Source organism: Piliocolobus tephrosceles, chromosome 7, assembly GCF_002776525.5.
Source record: "Piliocolobus tephrosceles isolate RC106 chromosome 7, ASM277652v3, whole genome shotgun sequence".
Classification (NCBI taxonomy): domain Eukaryota; kingdom Metazoa; phylum Chordata; class Mammalia; order Primates; family Cercopithecidae; genus Piliocolobus; species Piliocolobus tephrosceles.
In genome coordinates this window covers 87,040,343-87,057,206 of record NC_045440.1, presented here as the reverse complement: position 1 = coordinate 87,057,206, position 16,864 = coordinate 87,040,343, and the positions used below count along the sequence as shown (strand labels likewise).

General features: G+C 37.3%; 1 protein-coding gene across 1 annotated transcript in view; it reads left to right on the top strand.

Moving 5' to 3' along the window:
- SLC7A13 (solute carrier family 7 member 13) overlaps positions 1-14,899 on the top strand; it is a 16,901-nt gene extending 2,002 nt beyond the window's left edge. Inside the window, exons 2-4 of the mRNA XM_023222936.1 lie at positions 5,689-5,820; positions 10,822-11,183; positions 14,304-14,899. Of these exons, the coding sequence (XP_023078704.1) occupies positions 5,689-5,820; positions 10,822-11,183; positions 14,304-14,567 (758 nt within the window). The 3' untranslated portion in view covers positions 14,568-14,899. The remainder of the gene's footprint in view (positions 1-5,688; positions 5,821-10,821; positions 11,184-14,303) is intronic.
- Positions 14,900-16,864: the final 1,965 nt, after the last annotated feature.

Genomic DNA, 16,864 nt, shown 5'->3' with positions numbered 1-16,864 from the left:
GGCTTATTTTTGTATTTTTAGTAATGACAGGTTTTCACTATGTTCGCCAGGTTGGTCTCGAACACTTGACCTCAGGTAAGCCAACTGCCTCTACTTCTCAAAGTGCTGGGATTGCAGGCATGAGCCACAATGGCCATGGCCACTTCCTCAGATTTCTGAAAAAATTATCTGAACATAGAAGTGCACACTTTTAATCCTAGCTACTAAGAGGCTGAGGTGGGAGGATCGCTTGAGCCCAGGAGTTTGAGGCTGCTGTAAGCTGTGATTGCACCACTGCACTCCAGTTTGGGCTACAGAGTGAGACCCTGTCTCAAAAAAAAGAACAATAAATAAATAAATAAAGTAAATAAGTAATAAGTTAGCCCACAAGGCAAAGAGACTATAACCAGGATTATAGGAGCCCGAAGGAGGCTCCCTTCCTTCCCCTAGCCTCCAGACGAGTACTCCCTGGACACCCAAAACAGGAACTTCTCCAGCAGTTCAGACCCCTTGACCGCAATGACAGCACTGGGCAGCTGACTGAAGTGGGTGCCAAAGTGGAACAGCATCTTCTTGATTCACTCGGGACATCAGAGAAGAGCAACAAGTGCTGGATCTTTGCCTTGCACTTTTACTATGCTCTTAAGCATCGTTATTTTTACATATTCGGGGATCATGTACAGGTTTACTACATGGATTTATTTGTATAATAGTGAGGTCTGGGCTTCTAGTGTACCCATCACCCTAACAGTGAACATGTACCCAATAGGTAATTTTTCAACCCTTACCCCCACCTACTCTTCCCACTTTTGGAATCATCAGTGTCACAGTTTCCTCTGTATATCCATGTGTACTCACTGTTTAGCTCCCATATATGTGAGAATATACAGTATTTGATTTTCTGTTTTTGAATTATTTCTCTTAGGATGATGGTCTCTAGTTGCATCCATGTTGCTGGAAAAGACATGATCTCATGATTTTTATGGTTGCATAGTATTCCATGGTGTGTATATACCACATTTTAAAAGAATCCAGTCATGCATTGATGGACACTTAGGTTGATTCCATGACTTTGCTATTGTGAATAGTGCTGCAATAAACATGCAAGTGCGGAGGTCGTTTTGATATAACAATTTCTATTCCTGTGGGTAGAGACACAGTAGTGGAATTGCTGAATCGAATGATGGTTCTGTTTTTTGCTCTTTGTAGGTTCTTAAGTATCTTTAAAGAGTAGAGAAGCATAGATATTGTAGATTGCTCTGAGGCTGTATACCCTTCCCTTCAATGCTAGAACAGAAGTTTTCATCTTTTCATTTTCAAAGTCAGTCTTTTCCCTTGAATTCTTTATCTTTTCCCTCCTATCACCTTAAGGACTTTTCTTTCACATTCTTTCATTTCATTTTTTCTCAACTTCAATCTTTTTTAAAAAGTCAGTTATTTTCCTTGTTATTTAAATATGTATCAGACTCTTAACTACTGAACAAAACTTTTTAAAATCTCAAGTCCCCCGCCACTGATGTATCTATCATTCGTGAAATCATTTGAGTAGCCACCATCTTTTCAAAGACTGTTTTTAAAATCCTGTACTAGTGCCTCAAGATGAGTAAGATACAGTCTTTATCAAAGAGGCTTACAGTCTAGCAGGAGAGGCAATACCTAGATTTGGGTCTGCCGTTACCAACTATAGCAAATATTTTCTCCGTTCCAGCCTCTTTTGTTATCTGCAAAATGTACATCATGGTTTAAAATCACTATAATTCTTACCTTATAAACAAATAATTTGATACAGTATTTAATAGATAGCCATAACGGAACAATATAATTACTTTGGAAATCAGCAGAAAGGCCACTTTTTGCTGTCACTGAGTGGAAAAGGTGGCAATTTGAATTGAATCCACAAAATTCCAGAGAAATATGAGTGAAGCCATGGAGAATAGAAGCATGCAGTGTAGATAGAAGACAAGGTATGTAACCTCAGGTGACTACAAAGTGGTTTCCATCTGAGAGTCTTGGTATTAAATATGATTACTAAGGCAAGTACATACAAAGATGAAGGACAAAATATATAGGGTTGATTACTAAGGCAAGTACATAGAGAGACAAAGGACAAAATGGCATAGAGTCGGAGGGAGACAGATGACTGGACAATGCCAACTTTTAAGCAGGAGGTAGAGAAAGAAGATTCAGTGAAGAAACCAGAGGTGGCTCAGAGTGTTATAGAGGAAAATCAGAATATGTTTCAAAAAGCAGGGGATGATCTATCTGGTTAAATGATTCAGAAGTCAAGGAGCATGAGGACTGGTTAGAGCACTGTCACTGATGATGTAAGAAGTCATTGGTGAATTTTGAACACGAGAGGAAGTCAGTTTGCATTGAGTTAAAAATAAGGTATTGAGAAAAGAAAGCTATGAGGATATTTCTGTTTTACGTGGCTTGTGATTAAATGGGCCAATTCAGCAACTGGCATAACCAGCAAAAGTTTCTCATTGTTTCTTGCTTTCAAGGCTAGAAGCAATATTTCTGGATTTTTATTTGAGCCAGTTTCATTGTATCCAATTGCAGAGATGTGTCATTGTTAGATAATTATTGTCAGCTAAAAATATATTTACAGAATTTATTCATGCTGACCTATAAACTGTTATGGAATTCCTCACAAGCCTGTAGTGGTGAACAAAAGTTGGAGGAATTTCAGTGTGTGCTGGAGTTGCTAACTTACAAAATAAATCTTAAGTACATCTAAGCTTTAAGTAACACTTTTACCTGCAAAATAGTGATTTGTAGACAGGTGACTTTGCAAGGTGTAGGAATACCTATCTTTTTTTTTTAATTTTTATTTTTTATCACCCAGGCTGGAGTGGAGCTGTGCAATCATAGTTCACTGCAGCCTTGACCTTCTGGGCTCGATTGATCCTCTCATCTCAGCCTCCTGAGTAGCTGCGACTACAGGCACTCACCATGATGCTCAGCTAATTTTTTTTGTGTGTGTGGATTTTTAGTAGAGACGAGGTTTTGGTATGTTGCTCAGACTGGCCTTTAACTTCTGGGCTCCACTGATCCACCTGCCTACACCTCCCAAAGTGCTGGGTTTACAGACGTGAGCCACTACACTTGGCTGGAATATCCATCTTCTAAGTTCAAGAGGCAAGGATATTTGTCGCCTGTCTGGCTATTATAACACTTATTATAAATTAAATTGTAATCTCCATCTCCTTTTTACAAATCAAGTACACGATGAGAACAAGTAAAAGGCTCAGAAGAAAGTACAGTTAATCCAAAAAAATGCCCTTTTGTCCCAAACCTTTAATAACTATAGTAATTAACAACAACCATATATTCAGCACTTATTATATGCTAAACACTAGGATTGGAATCTTGTTGTCCCTATAGTTTTCACTACAAGGAGATTGAAACCTTGACAGCCAATACATTGTTCAGAAGTCCCACAATAGTAAGTGGTGCAGGCAGGGTTAAAATTAAAACCTTCTCAAATTTTTTACTATTCAAGTTCGCAGATTAGTGTACCCCATGGGCATTAGATCCAACCCCTGGGCAGACACAGATGGAAGAAATTTGATGTAGTCAAATGATAGATATTTATTAGCAAAGGGGATTTGGTTTTAAATAGCAGAAACCCACTCACATTAGCTTAAGCAATAAAAGGGGAACTTACTGGAAGGATTATGCTATATTTTAAGGAAGATTTGGGCCACCAATCTTCAGGAGCAACAAAAAATAGGGAAGCAGACTGAACGTGGTGACTCACATTTTTAATCCGCACTTTGGGAGGCCTAGACTGGAGGATTGCTTGAGGCCAGGAGTTGAAGACCAGTCCAGACAACATAGCAAGACCCCATCTCTATAAAATAAATAATTAATATGAAAAAATAAGGAAGTTCTAGAAATTAAAAAAAAAATGTTTTCTCATCTTCCTTTCTTTTTTAAAACCATTACGTTGCTTTTCTCTTGACCTTTGGTTCAAATTCTTGAGATAAATTTTCTTGTATACTGAAAATGATTGACTTCCGGTGGATCTGAGGTCTGTTCTTTGTTCCTTCCCACTGGGCAGGGCACAGGGTGCCATTGTATATTATGGTTATAGATGATCATTTCTTCATGGCACAGAGCAATTTTCCAGGTAGGACAAACTTTGGGGAAACGGTGTGATGAATGGAACAATATTTAACATAAATCTGTCCTAGAAAATCCACTCTATATGATGCTAAATTACAACTTTTTTGGCCTTCTTTGTACTTAATATTGGCATAAAGGAATGGTCAAGAGCATACAGGGAGAGAGAAGTTATGACGGGCTCTTTAACTCCTTTCAATATACGGTATGAGAAATGTATAATAGGAAAATTTTGCTAGCCAGGGAGAGAGTTTCCTTTCCTATTTTCCAAGAAGTGATTATTTTCCTGAGATCTGAAGGAAGGGTAGAGGTCAACTAGGCAACTAGGAAAGAACATTCCACATAGGAAAACAGACCCTATGGCAAGAAGGGAGAAGACATTGTTGAGGAACTGCAAAGGCCAGTCTGTCTGTATCTGTCTATATATGAAACACAGATAGCAAGAGAAACTATCACATTGTCACATAATATATCTCCATAGCACTTAGTTTCTTTTCATACAGACACTTTCCATAGTTTCATTATTTTAACCTCTTATTTATGCAATTATTTAACTCATATGTAGCTTTTCTTCTTGAGGTCAAACGTCATGTAGTTTCTGCTTACCGCTGGATTCCCACTATCCAAACTCAGTGCCTGGACTTAATAGATGAGGCTAAACACGTTAGTAGGCTTCAAATGGTACAGGACTTACGGGCTCCAATTTCATTTTTTATTCTTCAGTCTTTCTTCAGAAATTTTACCATCCATGGAGAAAATGAAGCATATTTCATATTTTTCTTCATTTAGCTATATTAGGCAGGTGGGTGTGTAGCAGTCCACCAGTGTGTGCTTGTGTGTGTGTGTGCACACGCATTTCAGTGTATGTGTAGTGGTGGTGGCTGAATGAATAGGAAGAGCCTAGCCCAATTCTTGACACGTGGAGCGATGCTGGTAGGAATGTAAATTAGTATAATGTCTATGGAAAACAGTATGGAGATTTCTCAAAGAACTAAAAATAGAACTACAATTTGATCCAGCAATCCCACTACTGGGTATCTATCCAAAAGAAAATAAATCAATAGGATACCTGCACTCATGTTTATCACAACACTATTGTGTGTTTGTATATACATATATGTACACACCACAGTATACTACACAGACATAAAAATAATGAAATCATGTCTTTTTCAGCAACATGAATACAGCTGGAGACCATCATCCTAAGTGAAATAACTCAGAAATAGAAAGAGAAATATTATACCTTCTCACTCATAATTAACTACAAAATGTGTACTTATGGATGTAGAGAGTAAAATGATGACCCATAGAGACTTGGAAAGGAGAGGGAGTGGACAGGTGGCTGATGAAAAATTACTTAACAGGTACAACATACGTTATTCAGGTGATGGATACCCTAAAACCCTGACTTGACCACCACACAATCTATGCATGTAATAAAATCATAGAAAAGGCATAACCATCCTTGGTATGCTTATACCCCATAAATTTATACAAATACAAAAATATTAATCTAAAAATAATGAATTTTAGAAATAATGTTTACCAATTATGATTTTGTCCTCTTTTGTGTTATAGGGGAGCTGAAGAAACCCAGAACAACAATTCCCAAATGCATATTTACTGCGTTACCTCTGGTGACTGTAGTTTATTTACTGGTTAACATTTCCTATCTGACCGTTCTTACACCCAGGGAAATTCTCTCTTCAGGTTTGTATGCAAATGGCTAAAACAATAAATAAAGTGCTGGTCCTTTCAACATACCTTAACTATCATTTCACCAGTCAGGACCACTGTTTACTGTTCATTATTCTATATATATAATCAACTTACAATTTTCTAAAATAACAGAGGGCCAAAGGGAATGATTTGTCTTAGAAAAGATATTCATCTTTAAGCATGGTTATGCCTTTTCTGATAGTGTGGAAAGATGTATATAATGTTGATATATGGTGTAGATCAGATTCAAAGTATTAGTATTCCTTTCACGAGCTCATCTCACCAGAGTGACACTGTGTAATCAGTGTTTGCATCTATTGTAAAACTTTCAAAATGTTTGAGTCTCAATGTTTTTCTAGGTGTCACAAAAAATGATCAATTTGAAATGTAGAATATTGGCAGTTAAAAGAGTAGATGCTAATGTTCAATTGATGCATATAATTAATATTGATGTTTAAAACAATACGGTTTACCATGAACAACTCTGAAATTCATGGCGGCAAAGGGTCCTGAACATATTGGAAATCTGACCAAAAAATAGCTATCTTAGAGGCCAAATTGTAGAATAAAGAATAAAAGAATGAGAAAATCTTAAATAAATGTACATTTAAAAATGAGTAACAGATTCAAGGAATAAAAGGAAATTTGGAAAGAAATGAGAAACAGGGAAAGTGGAAGACTAGCAATTTCCTCAAGTCAGCATTAAACCACCTCGTGAGATAAATCTACCACCCAGTACCTTTAGGACTAATCTCTTTTGAGCAGCTATTATTGTTTTGGTGAATTTTTGAGGCATGGAGGCAAACCTAACGGAGATTTTGATAAAAAATTCTGTAAACTTTGCCTCAACTCTTATGTTACTGCCCTGCAGGGTGCTGCCATATGGTATCAGTGCTGATTCATAACGGTCTAGGTATCTTAGGCACTTCTAAACTAGATGTAATCAAGCTTCTGAGTGTCTGTGAGAACAAACCAAATGCAAATTCAGATCAGAACAAGCAGTGATTTATTAACTACCTTGATTATATAAAGAATAAATTTACAAAGTTAATAGTGGGTGTGGTCGGGGCTGCTGGTCAGCTAGCACTGTTGTTACAGTTCGTTGAAGCTGGCATCTGTTATGACTACCAGTGCTCCATCCATATGGGTTGTTAAAAAGTCATGAATATCTCCTTTGGTGTCATTTTGGTGTCATAATGGTTACAGCAATTTTGTAGGTGGCACAATGGTTTTGGCATGTGTAGAAGACTCATGAAGCATTTTGATCATCATCACTTGTAATTTGGCTACAATGCTTATTTTTTAGGCATATCATTTTTAGACTTTTTGTTTAAATTCTAAATTAATGTTTCTGAGTCCAAATATCTGCATGTTTATTGTACAGGAAATTTAAATTAAGAAAAAAATCAGAGTCATACATGAAAAAAATATGTGTAGGTACAGTAATCATAGCTTTATGTATGATAGCAAAAATTAAAAATCATAAAAATATCCAATAAACTTGAAACAAATACAAAATTTATGGGAAATCTATATAACAGAATATTCTGTGATTTGTAAAAGATGATATTGTTGATGGACACTTGAAGAAAAGGGACAATGTTTGTAATTCAATAATGAGGAAAAAGTCAGGATGTATATAATGATGTAAAACAGTAAATAAGTAGCTAATAATAGTGATCAATGGGAATGACATTGTATGTGACTTTTACTTTATTGTTTGCATTGAATATTATACATTTTCTTTAAGGTGCAAAATTTGTATAATAAGAGGGAACTTATAAGCAAAAGAAATAGGTGTTTTTTTTTTTTTTTTTTTTTTGAGACAGGGTCTTGCTCTGTTGCCTAGACTGGAGTCGAGTGGCACAATCTTGCTCACTACAACCTCCGCCTCCAGGGTTCAAGCACTTCTTGTGCCTCAGCCTTTCGAGTAGCTGGGATTACAGGCATGGGCCACCACACCTGACTAACTTTTGTATATTTAGTAAAGATAGGGTTTTGTCATGTTGGTCAGGCTGTTCTGACTTCAAGTGATTCTCCCTCTTGACCTCTCAAAGGGCTGGTATTACAGGCGCGAGCCACCAGGCCCAAACCTAGGTTCTTAAATTAAGAAATTTTAAAGATTAAGAGATGCATTTTCTTTCAAACAGGTATATGTAAAAAATGTGAAAAGTTCTCAGATGAATATAGAGCATCTATGATGTGGCATGAATTGTATGCTACATTTTATTTAAGGAACATTGAAAGAATTACACCAGGCTGTGATAAATATTAGATTCTAATATTTGTGGTTTACATAGAAAAAGAAACAATGGCATTAATTATGTAATGTTTCTATCTGTGTCCATGTCAGAGCTCTGATTTGTTTCTTCACATATTTTCCTCCTAGGGAAAAAAAAAGCCTTTATTGTGAATAAGTACCACAACTGAGAAGGGAAGGGTGTTCTTCTAGAACAAGGTGTATGGAAATGACTTAGTGAGGAGCCCTGTCCCAGCTTTGAAAATTGAGGATTTCATTGTTCCCAAAGTGCTACCACAGACTGCTGACAGGGTGCTCACATTTGGTTTTCTTGAGAGTTCCATGCCATATTTAAAACTAGAGAAAATTGGCATAGGACAAGGTAATCTAAAACAGTAAATACATTTTATGGAAGCAGAAGCTGAGAAGGTTTCCCCGTCCAGATGCAACCTAAAAGTAGCTGGTCCCAAGTACCCAGATATGGTTAAGAATTTTGGAAAGATAGCCAATGATAGGCAATAAATAAATAAACTAATTCATTTAAAATAATAATAATAAAAGAATTTTGAAGAGAAAGTGAGAATTTTAGAATCATTTATTGGTAAATTAATGCAAGTATTTTCTGAGGTCAATTTTGTAACATCATCTTTATTTTAAAATGTGTATACCTTTGGACTCACAAGTCCCACTTCTAAGAATTTACTCTAAGGAGACTTGAACAACTATCAAGAATGGAAGGCATGAGTGTTTTCATTAAAGCACATTTTATATTAGCAAGAAATTGAACAAAAACTACAAATAAAACAATATGAAATGGGTAGATAAACTCATTGACAGTTATATAATGGAATGCTGAGAATTTGCTGAATAATTAGATGCATGCAAATGTACCAATAAGAGCAAGATGCACCTGCAAAAACAAGCCTAAGTGAGCGTACACAAACATGCACACCCATATACAACCCTAATAGGTGCTTATACATTCATACAAAATTTCTAGAAGAGGATCCAAACACTGTTAATGGTGGTTCCATTTGCTGCACATGAATGGGAGGTTGGTGAAGAGAGGGACATGTACTTTTCACTTTATGTGCTTCAGTGCTATGTATTTTCCTTTTCACCCAAAACATATATGAAATCATTTTTTTTTTTAAAAAAGAAACAACATATGGAAAGTGTAACAAAGAAAAAACATCCCTTGTGGCACAGAGCTAAAGATGATGTAGAAAGATGTATCGTGTTTGCCAGCCAGCACTGACAGAGCTGCACCTGATCCTCCTCAAGTTATAACTAACCACGTTTGTAGAATGCACACTGGGAAATTGAAGGGGAATTTCCTTTGCATTACTGGAAAGAAATATTTTGGAAATGTGACTGAAAATGTGAAATTTATGGAGGTATGGGTGTCCAGGAAAAACAACCAACAATATCTTCCTGAAAAGAACAAGAGATATTTTTAAGGAAGATCCAAAGTTGTAGAACAGCACTAAGGAAAACAAGTGAAATGGCACTTGAAGCTATTTAAAAAGGGTTACAAAAATTAAAGATCTTTAAGAACAAGGGCTATTAATGATATTTTAATTTTGTCACATTTGGGAAGTCCTTCCTTGTGTTATAAACCAGTATGTTGAGGTCCCAAAAGTCCCCCTAGAAACCAACCTTGGTACAAGAGCATAGGGATAGGACACCTATCCCCAGGGACCTCAGGCCCCATTGTGCTCATTCCATTGAAAAACTGAGAATTTGTTTCTCTCTGACCAAGTGATCTGTCCTAGCATATATTCACATAATATAAACTGGATCAAGTGAATTCTCACAAACAGTGGATGCTTTTCTTCACAGGTGCGTTTTTTTCCTGTGGACTTTTACTAACTTAGTACCCGTAAGGTCTCCTATCTTTAAGCAAAAAAAAAAAAAAAAAAAAAAAAAAAAGTAGAATATTCTCTAATGGTTAGTTTCTTAATCTCAGTACCATGAACATTTTATACTATACATTTTTTTTGCTGTAGAGAACAGTCCTGTGCATTATAAGATGTTTAGCAACATCCTTGGCCTCTACTCACCAGATACGAGCAGCAACCTTCTACCTCCCCAGTTGTGACAGCCAAAAAAGTCTCCAGACATTGCCAAATGACCCTGAGGAGTAAATTCAACTCCAATTGAGAACTACCAGTCTATAGAAAAGTCCCAAATGTCATACATTTTTTTAATGGTGTGTAATTTATTTTCTTCATCTACATGGTTCCTTTTTCTGTGAGGTATTTCAAATTACGCCGTGCTGTGGGAAAGTCTCATTCTGGTGTCAGTAGTGTTGCACTGTGCTTTTTGGCCTCTGAATGTAACTATTAAGACTCTATAAACTAGTTTTAGAAAGTAAGCATGGATTCAATCATCCATTCAACAAAATCAATTCATTTCACTAGTGTTTATTGAAAGTCTACTATATGTCTGTCACAGAGTGATCCACTAGTTTTATAGAAAATAAATGGATCATCCTTGCCCTCAAAAACGTTCTTGGTCTATTGGGGAAGACATATAAAATGATAACCATTTACAATACAGTGTGATGGGGGTCAAATAGACACCTTTATAAGGTGTTATGTAAGTGTAACTAAGGAAATAAACAATAAAATTAAGCAAATTGAATGTTATTCCTTAAGTTTATGTTTTTATTTTGAAATAATATTAAAAGGTTTATCATTAGTATTTCTCTTTTAACACGTTTTCTTTTGTGTATTTTTGTTTTTCTGCAGATGCTGTAGCTATCACATGGGCTAATCGAGTTTTTCCCTCATTGGCATGGATTATGCCTTTTGCTATTTCTACCTCATTATTTAGCAACCTTCTGATTTCTATATTTAAATCATCGAGACCAATATATCTTGCAAGCCAAGAGGGCCAGCTGCCTTTGCTATTTAATACACTTAATAGTCACTCCTCTCCATTTACAGCTGTGCTGCAACTTGTCACTTTGGGATCCCTTGCAATTATCTTAACAAGTCTAATTGATTTGATAAACTATATTTTTTTCACGAATTCATTATGGTCTATATTATTAATGATAGGAATACTAAGGCGGAGATACCAGGAACCCAATCTATCTATACCTTATAAGGTAAAATTGGATTTTCTAATTCTTTTCTGTGTGAAATAAGAGATATTGAGTATAACGGTATTTAAGATTATAATCAAAGCATCTATGAGTAGATCTTCTGAATACTCAGTTATTGTGAAACATAAGAATAATCTGGTCTTGGTTTTAATTTTCCTTTTTATTGGCTAGGTTGCTCAATATAAAGTCTCTTATATTCCATTTAATGGTTTATTAGAGAGAAAAACTGTTCTCTGGATGGTTGGACAGATCATTATGAGTCTTTTGAACAGATATTATTTTGTCTATTTATGTAACTAGTTATGCATATGAATGTCTTCCACAGTCAGGGTCAGATTTAGCAGATGAGAAACAAAAGAGGCAAGGTGAGGTCACAAGTGATAACATCCACTGTTCTGAAACATCAACTTACTTTGTTGGCAAATTCCAGCCTTTCAACTTTACTTATTTTAAACTGACTTTCAGTCTGTATGAAAAAAATTTTCACAGGAGAGGAGACAATCATTTAATTGTAGAGAAACAAATAAGCAGCAAAACTTGATAGCATAAGAATGTTATTGGAGAAAGATGGCCCTGACACTGATTATCAGAATAATAAAATAATCTCGGTTGCCTAGGTAGGTTGTTCAAAGCTTGGCTTGGATGATCACCTTTAATCCTGTCAGTAATAAAAAGGTGGATTCTACTGTTATTCCCATTTTACAGATAAGAAAACAGACTTAGAAAAGTTAGGTCACTTGCCCAAGCTCACACAGCATGGATTAGAGCAAGATTCAAATCTAGGCAGTCTCTCTGGAGTGTTTGACTCTCGCTAAATACAAAATATAAGAAAGAACTGCTGAGAGAAGGAAAGCAATGTTCCCATCACCAACTATGGTTGATTTATGTCCTTCTTTCCTTTCCAGCCTTCTTTTCAACTTCTTCCATCCAGTCATCTCTTAATTGCTGTGTATTTGAGTATTAGTTGTCAAGAGGCAACTATATCTTAAGCACCTTGCTAGGTACTCTGAGTAGAAAAAGAATTAAGACTTGGCTCCTGCCTTTAGGCAGGTTATAATCTATCTGGACAGTCATGTAAACCAAAAATCATGGTGTGATGATTGCTACCTAGTGGTCTGCAGAGGAAGCTCAGAGAACACATAGGGAGAGAGATCCAATCTACAGCAGGGCTGATGGCCATAGTGCCCCTTGGATGTGCCTCCCTAACGTCTGCTCTCTGTATAGTTTCACATGCTGCATCTTTTAAATATGTCTTTTGCTGTTTTCTCATCCACACTTTTGTTAGATCACTGACCCTAATGGATACAATTATAAAGAAGTTATGAACTGGGGGATAAATTTGTTATACACAAATAACAGTATAAGATAATCATTAAGAGCTTTGGGCTCAAGCCCAGTTGCTTGGCTAGTAGCTGAGTTTAGTCTTGTTATTGAACCTCTGAACCTCAGTTTCTTCAGATCTAAAATGGGAAAAAATAATACCTATCTCCTATTAACATTGGATGTATTAAGTAAGCTAAGGCATGCAAACAATCCAGGGTCTGACACTGATGGCTATTATTGCTTATATTATTATTCAACTTACACTTGCATCAGAAAGGAAGGCAAGGCAGCCTTAAGTACAAGTGGCTAAAATTTGTCTTGTATGCCCCCAGGAGTGCTCTTTTCTTTTCTCTCAATTATTTGATAATGGGTACTGAGCCATGAGATGATAAAGTATCTTTATTTATTTATTTATTTTAAGATGGAGTCTCACTCTGTCACCCAGGCTGGAGTGCAATGGCGCGATCTCGGCTCACTGCAAGCTCCACCTCCTGGGTTCACATCATTCTTCTGCCTCAGCCTCCCGAGTAGCTGGCACTACAGAAGCCCACCACCACATCTGGCTAATTTTTTTTGTATTTTTAGTAGAGACGGGGTTTCACCACGTTGGCCAGGATGGTCTTGATCTCCTGACCTTGTGATCTGCCTGTCTCGGCCTCCCAAAGTGATGGGATTACAGGAGTGAGCCACTGTGCCTGGCCTAAAGTATCTTTTTCAGGGATGCTTTATAAACTAAGAAGAGATTTTTTTTTTTTTTTTTTTTGAGACAGAGTCTCTTCTTGTCCAGGCTGGAGAGCCTGGAGTACAGTGGCGTGATCTTGGCTCACTGCAACCTCTGCCTCCTGGGTTCAAGTGATTCTCCTGCCTCAGCCTCCCAAGTAGCTAGGATTACAGGTGCCCACTACCACACCCAGCTAATTTTTGTTTTTTAGTAGAGACAGGGTTTCACCGTGTTGCCCAGGCTGATCTCGATCTCCTGACCTCGTGATCCACCAACCTTGGCCTCACAAAGTGCTGGGATTACAAGCGTGAGCCACTATGCCCGGCCAAGAAGAGATTCTTAATGATTAAATCCCAACAAATGATCCTCTAATGAAAGGGTTTTGTTTCATAAATTATGACTAGCTGTGTTATATACCTTTGGGGAATGTAGATTCATATCAGTTATATCTTATATCAATCTTCTCCCTAGGTTGGGTAACATTGTAGAGAACTCTTATAATTCTAACACAAAGCAGGTACCAAAGACTGGTCTTTAAGGCTTTTGGCAAAACAAAAACAAAACATAAAACAGGGAAATTGTTTTAGCTAAAACTTTTGTCTTGATTTTTTTTTTTTAATATGCTGCGCCTATAAAGTTATAACACTTACCTGTCAGTATTTACCTGCATAACAGAGGGTCTGAGGATGATTTTTCTGTTTTGTCATGAATTTCTTACTGCCTTGAGATATTTTCCAAAGAAGATTGTTGTTACTTCCATTGGGCCTTAGAAATTCCCTCTTAACAGATTCATGGTACCCAGATCTGTAGATTGTGATCTTATCAGCAAATTGTCCTAGTGATTTCCATTCATGGACAGTCAAATGCTAGATGCCCATTCCCTCCAACTTGACAATGAGCCTTCAATGTCTCCTTTCACTCAGGCATTTATCTGACTTCTAAGCCAGGTTTATTCAACTTTACAGCTAATTTAGCCTGTTTAATTAGCTTGTATGTTTGCATTTTTATTTATATAAATATGCAGGTATCATTCATGGATGTTCATATCTAATATTTTTTTCAAACTTTGCTCTTTTCAGGTGTTTTTGCCATTTCCATTAACCGCAATAGTCATCGACGTGGGCTTGGTTGTGATACCATTGATAAAGTCTCCAAATGTGCATTATGTCTATGTGCTTCTGTTAGTTCTCAGTGGATTACTATTTTACATACCTTTAATACATTTTAAAATGAGATTGGCTTGGTTTGAGAAGATGACTTGCTATTTACAATTACTATTGAATATTTGCCTCCCTGATACGTCTGAGGAACAGATGTCAGAAATGCAAACTGTTAAAAAATAACCTTCTGAAAAACATATATCAGATTCCAAATCAAGGTTAAACACATGAGAGAACATTCATGGCTAAATTCCTATGGTAACTATTTTTTTCTCAAATGTAATAAGTAATGTATACAAAAGTGCCCAAGACAGTACCTGGCTTCAAAGTCACTAACAACTTGTTATGCATAACTAAAGCTCTGCTTTGTGTGGTAAAAAACTTAAGTCCTGGTTTGCATAGCTTGATAGAGTGATTATACATCTCCCATTCTCTCACTCTTTTTTCTGTATCCCACCCCTTTTCTACTGAATTTGTGGGGATCCTATAATAAAAGTGAATGACTAAAAATTTTAAAAGCATTCCTTATCTTCATCTTTCCTGAGTCCTTTTTTTTTGAGGCGAGTGGGGCCGGGGAAGATGCTGATTTGAAGATGAAAAGAATAATTCCATTTTTCCAGTTGGCTTTTCCCTTCTAGAATGTAGCACTTTTTCTTCTTCTTTTTTTTTTTTAAATTGAGATGGAGCCTCACTCTTGTCCAGGCTGGAGTGCAGTGGCGTGATCTCGGCTCACTGCAACCTCTACCTCCTGGGTTTAAGGGATTCTCCTGCCTCAGCCTCCTGAGTAGCTGGGATTATAGGCACCTGCCATTATACTCAGCTAATTTTTTGTATTTTTGGTAGAGACTGAGTTTCACCATATTAATCAGGCTGGTCTCAAACTCCTGAACTCGTGATTCGCCTGCCTCGACCGCCCGAAGTGTTGGGATTACAGGCGTGAGCCGCTGTGCCTGAACCCAATTTTTTTTTTTCAAGCTAATAACTATTTTAGAAGCATGGGGCTGGGCATGGTAGCTCACACCTGTAATCCCAGCACTTTAGAAGGCTGAGGCAGGCGGATTACTTGAGGTTAGGAGTTCAAGGCCAGCCTGGCCAACATGGTGAAAACCCGTGTCTACCAAAAATATAAAATTAGCTGCGTGTGGTGGTGTGCACCTATAATCACAGCTACTCAGGAGGCTGAGGCAGGAGAATCACTTGAACTCAGGAGGCAGAGGTTGCAGTGAGCAGAGATCGTGCCACTGCACTCCAGCCTAGGTGACAGAGTGAGACTGTCTCAAAAAAACAAGAAGCATGAATCTTTAGGTTAATTTTCTTTGACTGCCTTTAAGAAAAATGTTGACATGTCTTAGAGGAACAGCATTACTGTGTCTTCATTTGATTTATTAATAAGTGTGACCTATTGGGAATGATGTAGTTGTATATAAAGTGTGTGTAATAGCTGGCTAAGTGGATAGCATCCCAGGAGTCACACCCACCCGGTATCATTCAGTTTAAAAAATTCATCCACATAGCTTAGAATTTTAAAAGATCTGGTTTAGAGATGTCTTCAGAAAGTGGGAATGTGGGAAGATGTCCAGTGACCTTTGTTAGCCAGCTCTATTCCCGGCCTCCCTTTATCCCTCAGCGGTGGCATCCGCAGGTGTCGAAGGACTTGTCAAGTTTGAGGAACTATCCCCTGGTGTGATGGTTAGTTTGATGTGTCAACTTGGCTGGATCATGGGGCCCAGACATTTGATCACACATTATTCTGGATGTTTCTGCAAGGGTGTTTTTTGGATAAGATTAACATTTAAATAGTTGGATTCTGAGTAAAGCACAATGCCCTTCCTATTGTGAGTGGGCCTCATCCAATAAGTTGAAGTCCTTGATAGAACAAAGGCTGACTTCCCCAAGAGGGAATTCTGTCAGCAGATTGCCTTCGGACTAGAATTGCGACATCAGCTCTTCCATGGGTCTCTAGCCTGTCAGGCCACCAGGCCACACTACAGATTTTGGACTTGCCAGCCTCCAGCCTCCATGATTCTGTGAGCCAAGCCAATTCCTTAAAAATAAATTCCCTCTCTCTCTCTCCCTCTCGTTCTTTCTCCATATACACATCCATGGGTCTGTTTCTTTGGAGAAGCCAATAACATATTTAAGTTAGCATGGTACATATCTATTTATAGCATACTACTTATTTATTCCTAAGACAGTTGCCTTATGTGGGCCTCTTGGTTCAACATTCCCTTCACATAAACCTCCACTACACTTAGACAACTGCCTAACTTTCCTCTTCCTATGAGCTTTCAACACAGTATGTGACAAAATACTTCCTGAGCTTAGTTTCATAGACATCATCCACATTTTATAAATTCAGGATGAGAGCTTCAGATTCTGGAGACCTGGAAGATATTTAAATTACAAGTGAGAAGAACCAACAATTTGACTGACATTAGATTTAGAAGATATCTTAAATGTTTACAGCAGCCCCACAAAGT